This window comes from Heptranchias perlo, chromosome 2 (genome assembly GCF_035084215.1).
Source record: "Heptranchias perlo isolate sHepPer1 chromosome 2, sHepPer1.hap1, whole genome shotgun sequence".
In the NCBI taxonomy this organism is placed as follows: Eukaryota; Metazoa; Chordata; class Chondrichthyes; order Hexanchiformes; family Hexanchidae; genus Heptranchias; species Heptranchias perlo.
The window spans coordinates 63,648,682-63,667,249 of NC_090326.1; the positions used below are offsets into that span (position 1 = coordinate 63,648,682).

The following is an 18,568-nucleotide window of genomic DNA, read 5'->3' on the forward strand; positions in this document are numbered from 1 at the left end:
GCGACCTTGTGTTTATTCAATCAGATAACTGCCTGTGGCAGATGCAGCATACTAGAGATATCAGATGCACTGCAGACATCAGATGATTCTAAACCTGCTTTCACCTTGACATTACAGCAGAGTAACAGAGAAGGCTGCTAAAAGGCTACAAATAAAGGGAGAATTATTCAACCCTTTTAAAAGGCTCCTGCTTTACTGCAATTTGTGTTACTTGGATGTGGTCAATTACAATAATTCTCAGAATTTGCACCATTGTCAGAAGGAATCCATCATAAGGTCAGAAATGGGGATGTTCGCTGATGATTGCAGTGTTCAGTTCCATTCACAATCCCTCAGATAATGAAGCAATCTGAGCCCACATGCAGCAAGACCTGGACAACATCCAGGCTTAGGCTGATAAGTGGTAAGTAACATTCGCGCCACACAAGTGCCAGGCAATGATCCTCTCCAACAAGAGAGAGTCTAACCATCTCCCCTTGACATTCAACGGCATTACCATCACCGAATCCCCCACCATCAACATCCTGGGGGTCACCATTGACCAGAAACTTAACTGGACCAGCCATATAAATACTGTGGCTACAAGAGCAGGTCAGAGGCTGGGTATTCCGCGGCGAGTGACTCACCTCCTGACTCCCCAAAACCTTTCCACCATCTACAAGGCACAAGTCAGGAGTGTGATGGAATACTCTCCACTTGCCTGGATGAGTGCAGCTCCAACAACACTCACGAAGCTCGACACCATCCAAGATAAAGCAGCCCGCTTGATTGGCACCCCATCCACCACCCTAAACATTCACTCCCTTCACCACTGGCGCACTGTGGCTGCAGTGTGTACCATCCACAGGATGAACTGCAGCAACTCGCCAAGGCTTCTTCGGTAGCACTTCCCAAACCCGTGACCTCTACCACCTAGAAGGACAAGAGCAGCAGGCACATGGGAACAACACCACCTGCACGTTCCCCTCCAAGTCACACACCATCCCGACTTGAAAATATATTGCTGTTCCTTCATCGTCGCTGGGTCAAAATCCTGGAACTCCCTAACTAACAGCACTGTGGGAGAACCTTCACCACACGGACTGCAGCGGTTCAAGAAGGCGGCTCACCACCACCTTCTCAAGGGCAATTACAGATGGGCAATAAATGCTGGCCTCACCAACGATGCCTACATCCCATGAACAAATAAAAAAAGAAATTAATGGATCACCACAACACTGAAAAGCACTTCTCCCTACAAAAGGATATTGAACTGATTAGCCCAAAGTAGAAGTAAAGTCAAAATAATTGCTGTTAAAAACAGTCTATGTCATTTAACCAAGTGTGGTAGAATATTATTGGAGTATGAATCTGGTTGGAGAAACATGGATACCCCATCCAGGTATTTGTTGGCTTGTTTGGCTTTAAAAAAAATGTATAAAAATGATTAAACTTGTATAATCATATAAACCACCACAGGCATGATGGTTCCAAGACAGTAGTATATTTTGGGGTATTCCACCAAAGTTGAAAAGAGTAAAAAGAGATTAGGCTCCAGCCTGGGTATATGCTATAGTTCTTGGTGTGAGTGTGCATCAGGACAATCCACTCACTGCAACTATCCAGGTATTGTCCTTGTGCTGAATTCTTTCATTTTTAAAAAATGATTTGAAAAGCAGCTGAAGAATGGATTTTAAGAGTTTTATTCGGGTAAATTTTCAAATTTGAACAACTATTTAATGTTTAATTTTCACTCGTAGGGCAGAGGGAGACATACAATCTCAGACACACAAAGATAGACAATTTATAGCCTAGCCCCTCAACTCACCGTGTAAGATTCCATCCCCCTGCCACCGAACAAGATTTCAGCTCCTTCCTCCTCCCCGTGAATATTTTGACCCCTTCCACACGCTGCACATTTGTGGCCCGACTCTTCCCTTTCTCCAAACAGCATACATCAGGACACACCCACTTCCCCAAAATGAAGAAACATAAATGGAGCACCCTCAAATAGTCTTGGAGGACAATGGCTGGAAGAAAGTGAGTTCATGTTCCCAGTTAGTATCTAAAATCCCTGAAGCAGCAATGGAAGTCCCAGTATCTGAGCAAAATGATAGTCTGTCTAAAATGGGAAACAAAAACTGCTCCCTCCACTCCATCTTTTTTTAATTCATTCATGGCATGTGGGCATCGCTGGCACAGCCAGCATTTATTGCCCATCCCTAATTGCCCTCGAGAAGGTGGTGGTGAGCCGCCTTCTTGAAACGCTGCAGTCTGTGTGGTGAAGGCTCTCCCAGAATTCTGTTAGGAAGGGAGTTCCAGGATTTTGACCCAGCAGCGATAAAGGAACGGCGATATATTTCCAAGTCGGGATGGTGTGAGACTTGGAGGGGAACGTGCAGGTGGTGGTGTTCCCATGCGCCTGCTGCCCTTGTCCTTCCAGGTGGTAGAGGTCGCAGGTTTGGGAGGTACTGTTGAAAAAGCCTTGGCAAGTTGCTGCAGTGCATCTTGTAGATGGTAGACACTGCAGCCACAGTGCGCCAGTGGTGGATGGGGTGCCAATCAAGCGGGCTGCTTTGTCCTAGATGGTGTTGAGCTTCTTGAATGTTATTGGAGCTGCACTCATCTAGGCAAGTGGAGAGTATTTCATCACACTCCTGACTCGTGCCTTGTAGATGGTGGAAAGGCTTTGGGGAGTCAGGAGGTGAGTCACTCGGCGCAGAATACCCAGCCTCTGACCTGCTCTTGTAGCCACAGTATTTATATGGCTGGTCCAGTTAACTTTCTGGTTAATGGTGACCCCCAGGATGTTGATGTTGGGGGATTTAGCAATGAAAATGCTGTTGAATGTCAAGAGGAGGTGGTTAGACTCTCTCTTGTTGGAGATGGTCATCGCCTGGCGTGACCTGATAAGCAAGTTCTGTCACCGCCCCTTTTCCCCACCACCACACTAAGCAGGAATCATGGACTCCATCACCCCCTCCACTAAGCAGTAAGTCATGGATTATATTCTTCCCCCCTGGCTCAAATTCCTATTCATTCAGCACTAGTTGCATCACCCCTACCATTCCAAAGTATCTGCAGTTCCCTCTTAAAGGTCACCCCTACCCCACTTAGTTTCTTCTTTTATGTAATCAGAGTTAATTTCCCATCCACAGAAGCTGCCTCGAGCTGGCTATATTTCTCCTTCCTCAATATTCTTTGCCTCAATCCCCTTCCTCAGAACTGCCTCCATCCTCCTCCCCAGTCTTTCTCCCCTCATCCCTCCTTTTTGCCTCCTCTGCCCCCCCCCCCCTCCGCTTTCCCCACATTGGTTCCATTATCATCCACCCTCTAAACCTGCTTGACCTGAAAAATTCTAATTGATCTAGACTACTGTGTGCAATACCATGATAGATCAACCAGTAATGTAGATAACAGAGGGGAACAGGTTTTCAGGAGGGAAGAACATTACTTGCACCTTAAGCAAACTTTATAAGTGGTAGAATAAAAACAGAAAATGCTGGAAAAGCTCAACAGGTAAGGCAGCATTTGTGGCGAAAGAAACTGAGTTAACATTTCAGGTCAAAGACCTTTCGTCAGAACTGAAACATTGGGTTCGATTTTCGGACCTCCGAGCCGGCGGGTTTGTGGCAGGGGGGCTCCAAAAATCGTGGATTCTCGGGGCGGGTCCGGAGCCCGGCTCTAACCCGCCCACTTCCGGGTTCCCCTATGAGGCACTTACATGCGCGCGCAGCCCCCGCATGCGGGACTCCCGCCAGCTTTAATTGCCGGCGGGGTGCCACTTAAACTAATTAAGTAGGTACTTCAGGTCGTTTTCAGACCTGATTGACATGATATTTTAAGAGGGGTGGGATTTTCAAATCAACTGAGACTGTTTCCCGTACTGGGGGAAACATTCCCAGTTGAAACGGACGTGTTGCAGCCACCAGCCTGTGGGAGCTGCAACGGTCCATTTGACAGGTGGGGGGGGGATGGGGGTGGGGGGGGAAAAGAGACCCTCAGTCATTGCAGGAGGCCACTCTGTCACTTTGGACAAAGTTTGGCCTCCACCACCCTCATCCTAACACTAAAATTCACCAACTTGGATCCTCAAGCCCGGTGTGCAGACACATTTACCTACCTTGCGGACCCCCTCAAACATACATCTTCTGGATGGGGGCCGCCGTAGCTGCAGTCATGGCCTCCTCGGAGGACGAACAGCATCGCCGACCATGCCGTCCACCTCTGACACGTGGAGCTCCACAACACAGTGCTGTGACACATCCACCTACACAGCAGGAGGGAGGGCAACCGCAGAGAGAGATGCGTCGCAGAAGGCACTACCCTCACCACAGGGTCTACAGACCGAGGCTCAGCTTCCTTGACCTCTCTGAGGAGCAGTGCATATGGAGGCTCAGACTCAGTCGCCAGGTAGTCGTGGACATCTGCAGCCTCCTTCATGCCGAGCTGCTCCCAGATGGACTGAGCAGCATCTTCTTACCTGTCGCTGTCAAAGTCACTGCTGCCCTCAACTTCTTCGCCTCCGGATCCTTCCAGGGTGCCACCCGGGACTCTCAGTCGTCTGCGCAAAAGTGCATAAGGCAGGTCACCGACGGCTTGTTCTGCAGGGCCTCGCACTATATCAACTTCCCCATGGATGACCTCAGCCATCTGGAGAGGGCAGTTGGATTCCACGCTGTGGCTGGCTTCCCACGGGTGCAGGGTGTAATCGATTGCACCCATATAGCAATACGAGCACCTCCACACGAGCCAGGACTGTTCATCAACAGGAAGGGCTATCACTCCATCAACACTCAGCTCATCTGTGACCACCGCAAGAGATTCCTTCACGTGTGCACCAGATACCCTGGCAGCTGCCATGATTCCTTCATCCTCAGGGAGTCCAACATCCCGCCCCTCTTCCACTCACCCAACACCCGCAAGGGCTGGCTCCTCGGGGACAAGTGGCCTGCACATGTGGCTTATGACACCTCTGAGGAACCCCACCACTGAGCCACAGTGTTGGTATAAAGACAGCCACATCGCTACCAGGTCTACAATTGAACAGGTTATAGGCTGTTCAAGATGCGCTTCAGGTGCCTTGATCATTCTAGGGGAGCGCTTCAATACGCGCCACGCAGAGTGGGACACATCATAGTTGTCCGTTGAGCCCTGCACAACATGGCACAACAGAGAGGGGTGTCACTGGAGGAGGCCCCATCCACATCTGCCACCCATATTGAGGAGGAGGAGGAGGCCGAGGAGGAGGAACAACCCATGAGCAGAACAGCGGCTCACCTGGCTGCTCGTGAGGCCAGGGAGTCACTGATATGTGAACGGTTCTCCTAACATCAGACTGTGTGAAGAGTCCAGTCGTCATCACCTGGACAGAGGAGCGGCCATACCAGCCCCCTCCCCTGCCCCCTGCACAAAAGTGGTGCAACTACACCTACACCCACTGTAGAATGACCCAATGGGTGGCGTCAAGTGTGCATGTTCATGGTGAACCTCATGAAAGGGACCTATTCCACAAGCCAGTCAAGAATGGGCAAGACGTGGCAGTAGTGGTGATAATAATAAGATTTATTGTGAATGTGGAAGAAAACAAATATAAATAAAAAACATGACAAATCGTCAAACATCCTTGTGCATCCCCTTTGTGCTCACAAAACCTTCGCCTTGCATTTACGGGAACCCCTACGTGGTGCTACCCCTGTGTCTTCAGCAGAGGTAGTGGCAGGTTGCTATTGTCCATGCCCTGACCGATGAGATGCTTTGCGCGGACGCCCTCTGGGTTTCGGTGCCCGTGAGGGCCCCTCCAAAGACTGCTCCACCTGCACCTGTGGGTCACCTGGACAGGGGGCAGCATTGCAGGTACTGGTTGAGAGGGGGGCAACGGGTGAGATGTGGGAGCGCTTTGAGTGGCGTCCCCACTTCCATGTCCCCTTTCACCATCATCCCTCTCCTGGCCCAGGCCCACATCACTCCTTCCACCCTGTTGGACGACAGTTTGGAGGACTTGTGTGCAGCCTTAGCAGGCCAGTTGTAAGGTATCTGTCAGCCTGTTTAAGGCGGCAGAATGTTACTCACTCTGACTCCGAACGGCCGTTGTCAGGGCCTGAATGGACTCGTTGTTGAGCCTTGCTTGACGCTCGATGGAGGCTTGCCTTTCCACCATCGCAGACATTCCTGCACCTACTCGCGACACTATCTCAGAGATGCCTTCACATCCCTGTGACGATATTCCACTCGTGCAAGAGTTTGAGTCCTCCATCCTCTGCGCGATTGTGGAGAGTGCTCGTGGCAACTGTTCCAGTACCTCGCCAATGTGCTGCTGCCCCTCGATGACTCTCCTTTTCACGGCTGGCCCCCAGGGTTCAGCATCTGTGTCCAGCTGAGCAGAGCCTGGAGAAGAGTGCTCCCACAGACGTGGACGCTCCACGGCTGACACTGCCACCAGGGTCTGCTCGTGCTCATATGTGCGTAGTGACTCACCATGTGCAAGCCCAACTAAGTGAGGATGGGGACCCACCGAGGTGTGTATATCTGCGCTGGTGGATGGATGGCTCAGATGTGACGATGGACCCTCCGAGGCCGGCAGGTCCTCTGAGGAATCGCCCTCCACAGTCACGGCAGTCGCAGATGGCCCTGCAAGAGAACAGAAAGCAATATTAAGCATGTGGACAGATGTTGAGGTGCTGCAGATGCCAAGTGATGCTAAGATCATTCGCTATCATGAGTGCTGAGAGTTAGCTTTCTGTCACCAGCCACTTGTGCAATCCCAGTCTCGGTATCCGCCACGGACAGGCACTCCAGTGTGCGGCTTATCTCGAGTGCCTGCTGTTCCGCATCTGTTAATGCCACCTGGTGTGGCAGGCCCCTTCCGGTCCTTGCCCTCTCCTGGGCATTCTGGCATCTCTTCCCCTATCAAGGCAAAACGCAGAGGCATGATTGAGTGATGGTTGCATGGTGACCCGCTGCATGCATTGGTGTGGGTGGGGATGAGCATGAGGGAGATGCATGGGAGGGTGTGTGTGAGACATAGCCATGAGATTGTATGAGGATTGGGTTGCGTGGTAGTGTTCGAATGGGAACTGGGACGGTGAGTAAGTTCAGGCAAGGTGAGGATGATAGTTGAGTGGATGTGAGGAGTGATGAGAGAGCGTTGTGGTGGCAGTGCAGAAGGGGTTGTGTGGTGGTGGAGGTGATGTGGAAGACGGAGTGTGCGAGAATGCGTAAGTATACTCACTTTGGCTGACCTGGTTAGGTCATTAAATCTCTTCCTGCACTGCACCCAAGTTCTGGACACATTGCCACTGCTGGTGACCTCCTCGGCCACCTTCAGCCAGGCCTTCTTGGTGGTGGAGGGAGGGCACTTCCTCCCATCCGATGAGAAAAAGATTTCCCTCCTACTCCTCACCCCATCGAGCAGCACCCGGAGTGAGGAGTCAGAAAACCTTGGAGCAGCCTTGCCTCTGGCCTGCTCCATGCTCCTAAATTGGTTGTTTGCTGCAGGAGGAGCATTGGAGGACTGCCCCTTTAAATAGGGTCCCTCCTGCTGACAACCTGTGATGCGGGTGCGCAGGTCTAGGACTGAAAACCGGGAAGCCAAGGTAAGTACCTTCAATTAAGCTGCGATTGTGTGTGCAGCACCCCAATTTCACCGGGTGTGTTACCCACGCACCCAATCGACCCCCCGCTGCCAACCCGCCTCCCTCCTAATATCGGGGCCATTAACTCTTTCTTTCTCCATGGATGCTGCCTCACTTGCTGATCTTTTCCAGCATTTTCTGTTTTAATTTCAGAGATCCAGCATCTGCAGTATTTTGCTTTTGTAAGTGGTAGGATAATATATCTGAGGACCTATATCAAATCTGTATCAGCGTTAACATTTTTCCATAAAAGTCAGTCATGTGATTTATTCCTAAAAGAAATCTACTATATTAAAGCAATGTCAAACTGTTTTGTTTAGGCTGCAAAAGGACTATGGTAAACTTGAAAAATAGTCTAGGTCCCAAATGACCCATCAGCAACATCATAGGAGATGTATTAGTATGTAAAGAAAAAAATCAAAACCCAGGCTATTGTGCTTTACAGCACTGGCATATATATACCTCTAGATGGTATTGTAACAGTCCAATTTGAACAATTTATTCATTAAAGAATCACAATTATGTTGTTGATTTATTAAGCTACACTAACATGTAGATTAGTTTATGTTTTTATTTCTTCGTAACTTGACTACTGGTTGTTCAATGTTTTCCTGTTTAAATATTAATTTTTTTTTTAAATTACAGTCAACTAAATCATGGGTCATTTGAGACGTGTTTGAGCATGTAAAACAGAGTACTTCCCCAAAGAAGTCTTGTGCTCAAAAAAGTTGTGTCAGTCTTGCATCACACACAACGCATCTAAAATTATTTACATCTTTATAAAACAATAATTGTTACCTATGTTACAGCCATCAAGTTTGTCAATTTTCTTCCTCGAGTTGCTAAGGTTTGTCTTTCTTCAATTAACTTGCTACTTTAGTTATTCACTGTGTACAGTTCTGGTCACCCTATTATAGAAAGGATATTATTAAACTAGAAAGAGTGCAGAAAAGATTTACTAGGATGCCACCGGGACTTGATGGTTTGACTTATAGGGAGAGGTTGGATAGACTGAGACTTTTTTCCCTGGAGAGTAGGAGGTTTAGGGGTGATCTTATAGAAGTCTATTAAATAATGAGGGGCATATATAAGGTAGATAGTCAAAATCTTTTCCCAAAGGTAGGGGAGTCTATAATGAGGGGGCATAGATTTAAGGTGAGAGGGGAGAGATACAAAAGGGTCCAGAGGGGCAATTTTTTCACTCAAAGGGTGGTGAGTGTCTGGAACGAGCTGCCAGAGGCAGTAGTAGTGGCGGGTACAATTTTGTCTTTTAAAAAGCATTTGGACAGTTACATGGGTAAGATGGGTATAGAGGGATATGGGCCAAGTGCAGGCAATTGGGACTAGCTTAGTGGTATAAACTGGGCGACATGGACATGTTGGGCCGAAGGGCCTGTTTCCATGTTGTAACTTCTATGATTCTATGATTCTAATCATTACACAAATTCTTTTTCCACAAATTTAATTTTGTCCCCAATCACATTCTACCAAAAAGAAAATTCCAGGAATTTCTCACCCCACTCCACTGTATCATAAAACAGGAAATTCATCAAAGCAACTTTGCTCATTAACTTGGATCCAACAGTTCTATCTTTCTCCCCCATCCCAAACACAAACACCCCACACTGGACCTCTGAACATCCTGGACTACTCTGAACATCCTGGTCTACTCTTTTCTTCCATACTTCATTACCCCAACCCAGCCAGCACACTTCCATGTTCAGATGCCTGATGTAAACAAGTGTGGATACACTAGTCCAATTTTGATGTAAATGGGAATTTCCAGCAGCCACCTGACAGGGTTTCAAGCACAAAATTAATAGACTTCTTTGAGAGGGAACTTGGGATTGCAGTCCTTAAAACCATTACTGCTACACATTGGCAAGGTTTCCATCACAGCAACATTCAACTGATTTATATTCACCAGGAACCTTGCACATACAAAAAAAGGGATACAAAATCAACACGCCAAAACTGCAAGATTCAGTGCCTTTTTATTGGGCAAAATATGGTACCTTGATTGAAAACCAGATGACCTCACATTTGTAACCATGTTTAATACAAACGTGGAACAGTTCCCTTTGGTATATCCACAGATTTTGCAAAGTAAATAATTTTTCTGAATTTAAGGGGTAATTATCACCTTCACCACTTGGGCAGTAAACTGGCAGAAAAGCCAGGCAGGCTCTATAGTGGGTGGGCAATCAGCTCCGCCAGTTTACTGTCTAAGCATTGAAGGTGAAAATTACCATAAAACTTATCAGGATGCTTTAAAATAAAGTTAGCACTTCAGGTTTATAAATTCAACTGTAAAAACTTTAAATCACCTTTCAAAAGAAGGGATTTACAGAAGTTCTTTTTAAAAAAAGCTCAATTAGTTGCATAACAAAAATGGCACCAAACAGGTTACAAACTTAAAAATGCCCATTTTAAAAGGGTTATTGTCTCCATGAGAATGGTTTGTCAAACTATTTGCAAAGACACAACTTAATCATATGAATGGGGTTGAAATGCATCATCATCACTTGCGAATGAAGTAATCATGATATTCAAATCAGAAAGTGGTTGATTCGTGCTTTCTGATAGTGAGATCAAGTAATTTTTCAAGCCTATATTTCTAGTTACTAAAGATCTGTGTACATTCACAATGAAATGTTGAAGTGTGAATTGTAAGTAAATTATATTTTCCTCCTGAAACAGTTTGGCAGCACTTGATATCCAACAGTTAGTCATAAGATCACTTGTGTTGCAATCTATATCAGTCCACAGTTGCCATTTTTTCTAAGTCAAAACCTTAGATTTATTTGCATCAGAACATGCTACTTCAGCATCATCACAGCTTTCAATTCTTGAACATGAATCGATAGATTCTGACATTCTTTTTGTATTATTAGTTTCTAACTTTGCATGCTGTACAGGTTCTTGATGTTGTTCAGGTTCTTCTGTGGCCTCCAGGATCTGATCAGATTTTTCTTCAGATTCTTCATTCATCTTTTCAACCTCTCTCTGTACATTCAATTCCCCTTCTTCCATTGGTTCCTCATTTTTCTCAGTATTTACAGCCACACTGTCTGATCCTTCACCCTTACTCTTGTCTCTGAAAACCTCTACTCCCAACATTCGTAGGTAATGGAAACGTTCGTTCCTAGCGACAAAGGCACGAATTGAATTCTTTCCCCTCCAACCACACAGTACAATAGGACACTTTGGACCTTCGGTGTTTCTGTAAATACAATTGGATTGGGGGGGGGGGGGGGAGCAAGGGGGAGAAGTGAGCAATAAATAAATAAATCAATCAATCAGAATTAAGTCATTACGTTTTTTTTGTCTGTTGAGCAGAAAAATCACCCAGAATTATTTATTTCAAAGGATTTTTCCCAAATAAACAGCTCACCATTTCTAACCATGGGAAAGCTATATTTAAGACCAGCACACAGATTCCTAGTTAGTTCAGGTAACAACTGAAAAAGATAAAAATTACCTGCCTTCAGGACAATCTTCCCCAGTCTTTTAATGGAATTTATTTATCCCACACATACCTTCGGAATATATCATTGGAGTACCAACAAATGAGAGTATGGTCAATCACAAAAAAGACATGTAACGGCAATAGTGTTTATGAAAGGAGTTAGGACTATTCCACATGACCGAGTTGGAGCAATTGACCACTGGCCCATAAGGCAGCCATAACTATAATCACTACTTTTCATCCACAATTCATTACTGAAGATTTGTTCTAAATGTCTACAGCAAGGATAGTTTGATGATTAAAAATAGGTTAATTCCCACACTGAATGGACAAGAACACAGCACTCCTCATGTAGAGAGCATCAAAGAATGTTTTTACAGAAAGGTGGACACCAAGCAAGAGGAAAGAGAGAAAAGAAACAAGGATTAGAGAAAGGTGCAAAAGCATGGTCAAAGAGAAAGGTTTTAAGGACTTTTGAAAGCAGAGTGGAAAGTGGCGTTAGGGAGATTTTTCCAGAGAACAGGAACATAATGGCTGGAAGAATGGCCAGTGGTGGTGGAAAGGACAACAGAAAGTAAACCAGTGTAAGAGGTGTGGAAGTTTATATACAAGGACAGTTGGATATAGGAGATCGCACAGTAAGGTCGGACAAGACGCTGCAGGGATTTGAACTCGTGAACGAGGATCTTATAAACCAATCCATTAGGTTTGCCAGTGGAGCTTGTGGAACACTGTGCAGTACGCACACGGACCACAGAAATCTGGATAATGTATAATTTGTGTAGTTCCAGGGGGGAGGAGAGAGAAAAAAAAAATCAGCAAGGAGAACAGAGCATCAGAGAAGTCAAGCCTCGAGATAAATGTACTGACAAGGATCTCAGCAATGGTCAGGTGCATGCAGGCAATATTTCAGAGATGGATGAAAGCATTGTTGGTAATGGATAGGATGTAGGAAGAGGTTGGGAAAGTTAATTTGACAATCAGTCTTTTTCTTGCTAGATTAAGTATAGTATTTGATTTGTAGAGAATAGATAATTTTTTTTTGGAATAAGTTATATAAAAAAAAATCACTGAGGTTTAACCCTAAAATACTAATCCAAGATCCCCTGATGGCCCATGGATAAAGGAACTATCCAGTACATTACAGTGGTCTAGTGGTTAGAATGACCGGTTGTGATTTTTTTTTAAAATGTGGATTAGCACAATGATGAAGAAAGCTGCTGGATTGTTGTAAGAACCCAATTGGTTCACTAACGTCCTCCAGAGAAGTGAACCTGCCACCCCTACCTAGTCTGACCTACATGTGACTCAGTCCCATACTATAAGAATGACTCAATGTCCTCAGAGAAAGTAAAGATGTCCAAGAATGAATTTTTTTAAAAAGCACTAAGTTATGCAGACCCTAGACCCCATGTTCAATTCCTCGAAGGTACTGAGTTAGCTGCTCAGTTAGGGCAACAGCTACCAAGCTACAGTTGGCTTAAAGTCAACAATAACTTGCAATAACAAAGCACATTTAACGTAGTAAAACGAGCCAAGGCACTTCCCAGGAGCATCAAACAAAATGTGACAACAGGCCACATAAGGAAATATTAGGACAGGTGACTAAAAGCTTAGTCGAAGAGGTAAGTTTTAAGGATGTCTTAAAAGGAGGAGAGAGGTAGAGAGGCTGGGAAGTTTAGGAAGACAATTCCAGAGCCTAGGGTCTAGACTGTTGAAAGTATGGCCACCAATGGTGGAGTGACAAAAATCTCTCTAATTGATGGAAAACTCTGGGAAAAGGCACGTGGCTAAACATCAAGGAATAGCCTATGCTCATTAATTAAGACTGGCAACTTCGCATGGTACTGGAGGTGCTGCTGGTGCTCACGGAACCCTACCTCAGCAAGAGTCAGCACCTTCAGTAAAAGGAGGGGAGAAAATTGAAAAAATTAAAAAAGATACATAATCTAACTTTAACATTCAAAGTGACCTTGAAAATAAACAAATAATTTATTGAGAAACTTACAAAGGATCAGGTTCGTACTTCAGCACAATGCTCCCCATATCTGCATTTTTTTAAATAAAGGGAATAATTATTTGATTATTCATAAACTCAATTGGAGTAATTTTAAGATAGCATCTCAATTTTCTATTGAATAATCCACTGGCTGTTAAATATTTTTAGTAACAAGAATTCTAGTGCTATGAAAAGACACAGCTGCTTATTGTATTAAATTACTTCTGTGGCTTTTCAGTGTAAGTGAAATACTATACTAACACTACTTTGCAAGAGACCAGAATATCAACTTCAGGGACCACCAATCTCAAGTCACAGACCACCCTCAATCCACCCGAGTCACAATTCATGCTCTTCCCCTCCCCAGTTACAGGGCCTTCTCTCAACCTGAATGAGTCACAGCATTCAGGAAAGTGAAGACAAGTGGAAAAAATGCCTTAATGCTATACTTACTGTTGTGCATTATATTCATTAAGTTACATTTTCTTTGCAATTTAGTATCTATAAACATTGCACCTAAACATAAATACACCGGTTTGGACTGCCACAACTTAATAAATAGCTCCACTAATTCTCATATGAATATGTCAAGTAAAATTCAATATTCTGAGGATTAGTGTGATCTGGGAAAGTCAAATGAGCAGTAGGCAGCAAACACGTGAAATGGCCATCAGCAGGTTTTGCATACATGCAATTCAGTCATCCAATTTGCCGGCTTCACTTATTTATTGTTTGCTGCAGAGTAAAAAAGGGCTGCTTTAAGGGAACGCTGATGGTACCTGCAGATTTTAAATCATATTCTGCAAGTTAAAGCACCACAGCTGACTGGAATTTCAGATGCAAACACACTGGGAATTGTATGATGCAATAAGTGAGCTCATGATCAAACACCTGGCATTTTTTCCACACTAAGCATCTAAATTTTATTTTTAATATTGTAAGCTGGAGCCCAATTTCCATAAAATAAGCAATGATTAAATTAACATGCCATATCTGTGAGCAATGTAAAAACTAACGTGCAACAGCAGTAAAAATATGCTACACAAAAAAACAGAAACACAGTTAATTCCTACCGCCATAATAAAGAGCTGTCCTCTCGTTTAAGGAGAAAGGTGCCAAACATTGTAACTTACTCAGCTTTTTGGCCTGTTTCTGTGGGTCACTTGTAAGTTTGCCAATGAATGGATTTTCTTGCGTTAACAGCACCATAACATCCTCAACAGAAATCTTAATGATTCTTCCATTGATGTATGGATTTAAAGTATAAATGCCCTGAAGAAACATACAATTACTTTTAGCTGCTTATATTTGATTTTGAAGAACAGGCATATCTACACAAGATGCATCAACACTGGTCATACCCGACTACTAACATAATACAAGAAATTCTCACCCCACACAACAAAATCAGAATCTTTCTTTCAGCATTGCAAACACAGGTTCTCCTATATCAGAGTTGTTCCAGACTTGTGTCTCAGTGGACCACATACTGTGTTCAGTGGAACCTTAGAGCTCCATAAAAGAAAGTTTAAATCCATGCTCCCATTAATTTAAACATCAATTGCTGATGCCAACAGATTTTGGTGATTTAGGACGTATCCACCAATGGGGCAACAGCATTGCAAAAAGCCCTTTCTAAACTTCGATGGCCAAAAAATTCACACAGGATGAAATAAGAAATGCAAGCACAAATAGGACTGAGCTGTCTGGGCTTCGAGAACCACACTGCCAGGGCTTGGAGGTTGTAAGTAGCCCATGGGCTGCAATTTAAATGCACCTGCTCTACATCAACATTTGGTTTGCCCATGTAGTGCTATACTGTAAAACAACTCCAGTAGCACATGTCTTGGATGGATTTGTTAAAATTAAATACAATTACCGCAATGAGTAGCAGCAGTTCCAGAGAATTCCAAAAAATTATTCCAGCTCACAGACCCCGAATGCTAAAAATCCAGTATTAGTACCATTTTAGCATAGGGTCCACATTCTTACAGTTTTAAACACCTAATTTCTGCTTATCCAGTCTTACTTATTTCCTAAGCCTCCAAGGTTCCAACACACATTCTTGAGGTGGGGCCTAAATTATCTTTTTTTAAAATTTGTTCATGGGATGTGGGCGTCGCTGGCAAGGCCAGCACTTATTGCCCATCCCCAATTGCCCTTGAGAAGGTGGTGGTGAGCCGCCGCCTTGAACCGCTGCAGTCCGTGCGGTGAAGGTTCTCCCACAGTGCTGTTAGGAAGGGAGTTCCAGGATTTTGACCCAGCGACGACGAAGGAACGGCGATATATTTCCAAGTCGGGATGGTGAGACATGGAGGGGAACGTGCAGGTGGTGTTGTTCCCTTGTGCCTGCTGCTCTTTTCCTTCTAGGTGGTAGAGGTTGCGGGTTTGGGAGGTGCTGTCAAAGAAGCCTTGGCGAGTTGCTGCAGTGCATCCTGTGGATGGTACACACTGCAGCCACAGTGCGCCAGTGGTGAAGGGAGTGAATGTTTAGGGTGGTGGATGGGGTGCCAATCAAGCGGGCTGCTTTGTCCTGGATGGTGTCGAGCTTCTTGAATGTTGTTGGAGCTGCACTCATCCAGGCAAGTGGAGAGTATTCCATCACACTCCTGGCTTGTGCCTTGTAGATGGTCGAAAGGCTTTGGGGAGTCAGGAGGTGAGTCACTCGCCGCAAAATACCCAGCCTCTGACCTGCTCTTGCAGCCACAGTATTTATATGGCTGGTCCAGTTCAGCTTCTAGTCAATGGTGACCCCCAGGATGTTGATGGTGGGGAATTTGGCGTTGAATGTCAAGGGGAGGTGGTTAGACTCTCTCTTGTTGGAGATGGTCATTGCCTGCCACTTGTCTGGCACGAATGTTACTTGCCACTTATCAGTACAAGCCTGGATGTTGTCCAGGTCTTGCTGCATGCGGGCTCGGACTGCATTATTTGAGGGGTTGCGAATGGAACTGAACACTGTGCAATCATCAGCGAACATCCCCATTTCTGACCTTATGATGGAGGGAAGGTCATTGGTGAAGCAGCTGAAGATGGTTGGGCCTAGGACACTGCCCTGAGGAACTCCTGCAGCAATGCCCTGGGGCTGAGATGATTGGCCTCCAACAACCACTACCATCTTCCTTTGTGCTAGGTATGACTCCAGCCACTGCAGAGTTTTCCCCCTGATTCCCATTGACTTCAATTTTACTAGGGCTCCTTGGTGCCACACTCGGTCAAATGCTGCCTTGATGTCAAGGGCAGTCACTCTCACCTCACCTCTGGAATTCAGCTCTTTTGTCCATGTTTGGACCAAGGCTGTAATGAGGTCTGGAGCATCTACAATTTGTCTCTAATTAGTTGTAAATTCCAAAAAAATGCCCTGTCCCCCCACCAACTGATGCTGCAGGCTTGAAAGATTGACCTGGTTACATCAACACTTAACTTCTTTTGAAAAGTAAGAACGTGCAAGTCAGAGCCACTTAACAAGTTAATTCTTCAGCAGTCCCAACAGTGGTATCACACCAAGACAATGCAAATCAGCAGCTATCTCGAGTGTTAAACTCGGGAAATAGTAGGGGATAATGGCTGGTTGCATCCACCGTAACCAGATAGGTACATTCAAGGTGGCAGCTACAAAGTTTTCCTCAGGCATAATATGATTGATGATTCTCTGGCACAGTCTCCTTGTACCCACGAGGATGGGTTCAAATCTTTCTTACACAAAGTCTCCTTTCTTTGCTGGTTGTTAGGGCCCCACGTGAGAAGAATTTGGGCAGTCTCAACCCAGGTCCTGTTATGTTTGAGTCCATCGTGCAAAACTGTAAGCAGGTGCTAAATTATGGACAGATAATGCAAATGGTATTCAGGGTTAAATCACAGATACTGAAGAGAACCACATGTCCCTTGGCATTCCTCACAGCGAGTCAGCGATTTCGCTATTTTATAACAAGAGATGTTTATGTCATGTAGGGAATAAGATCAGGGTCATTGATTTTGTGACTATGTCAAATCCCATTTTTATTAATCCCTGTCTGCCCAATACCCAAGTATATTCAAATCCTCCTGTAGTTTATCCTGTTCAGCTTCAGAGACCACCACCTTCATTAGCTTTGTATCATTTGCAAATTTAGACACCATGCTTGTGACTCCGAGCTCCAGATCACTTATAAAGATATTGATTTGGCATCATTGCACAGGGGGAAATCTAAGGTTGATAGAACTGTGGAAGGCAAACCTGAAGTTTGGTACAACTGTGGTCAGAGTGTGAGGTTTGGATCATTGGTGGATTGCTAGAGTGTCAGCAAAGAGGGAAGGGGAAGGGCAAGGGCTTGGGCTTGACAACATTGGGTGCGGGCTCCAATGTTTGGCAGAGCTAATTTGGTGACTTTTAAAGGGGGTCTTTGCAAACAATGAATTTAATGTTTTATGATTGGTTCCTGGACATGTATCTCTGTATATGCGTCTCTTCCTCTCGCTCTGAGTTGTAAGGAAGTCTTAACATTCTAATTTTCAACTTTCAACTTTCAACCAGCAAGACCACATCTGGAGTACTACATTTAGTTTTGGGCACCAAACCTCAGAAAAGATATATTGGCCTTGGAGGGTGGGTACAGCGCACATTCACCAGAATGATACCGGGACTTTAAGGGTTAAATTACGAGGACAGATTGCATAAACTTGGTTTGTATTCCCTTGATTTCAGCAGATTGTGGGGTGATCTAATCAAGGTCTTTAAACTGATGAAGTGATTAGATAGGGTAGATACAGAGAAATTATTTCCTCTGCTGGGGGAATCCAGCAAAGAAAGAGATATTGTTTTAAAGTTAGAGCTAGGCCATTTAGGAGCTAAATACTCTCTCTCTTGACTCACTGTCTACGTCTGGCAGGTGTCATTAACTAGAACACTAGTGCAGAAGTCCCCTGAGGGCATCTCACTCTCTAACCAGTATTCAGTTCTGAATACTGCGGAGGGAGAGGGTTCCTCTGGGAGTGCAGCCAGAGCCAAGTCCACAGCACCATGGGTGGCTCAGCTGTACAGGGGGGGGGGGGGGGGGAAAGAGGAGAAAGATAAGGAGAGCAACAGTGATAGGGGGTTCCATAGTTAGGGGAGTAGACAGGCTTTTCTGCAGCCGCAGATGTGATTCCAAGATGGTATGTTCCCTCCCTGGTGCCAGGATCAAGGATGTCACTGAGCGGCTGCAGAACATTCTGGAGCGGGAGGGTGAACAGCCAGAGGTCGTGGTCCATATCGGTACCAATGACATAGATAGAGGGATGAGATCCTACAGACAGATTTTAAGGAGTTAGGAAATAGATTAACAAGCAGGACCTCAAAGTAGTAATCTCTGAATTACTCCCCGTGCCATGCGCTAGCAAGTATAGAAATAGGGAGGATAGAGCAGATGAATGCATGGCTGGAGAGATGGTGCAGGAGGGAGGGCTTTAGATTCATGGGGCAGTGGGACCAGGTGTGGGAGAGGTGGGACCTGTACAGGCCGGAAGGGT

The 18,568-nt window shown here is 45.2% G+C and overlaps 1 protein-coding gene across 1 annotated transcript in view; it reads right to left on the reverse strand.

Moving 5' to 3' along the window:
- Positions 1 to 9,590: 9,590 nt before the first annotated feature.
- nsun2 (NOP2/Sun RNA methyltransferase 2) overlaps positions 9,591 to 18,568 on the reverse strand; it is a 38,521-nt gene continuing 29,543 nt past the window's right edge. The window contains exons 17-19 of the mRNA XM_068001912.1: positions 14,215 to 14,353; positions 13,091 to 13,130; positions 9,591 to 10,836 (exon numbers count right to left, since the gene is read on the reverse strand). Coding sequence (XP_067858013.1) covers positions 10,395 to 10,836; positions 13,091 to 13,130; positions 14,215 to 14,353 — 621 coding nt within the window. The 3' untranslated portion in view covers positions 9,591 to 10,394. The remainder of the gene's footprint in view (positions 10,837 to 13,090; positions 13,131 to 14,214; positions 14,354 to 18,568) is intronic.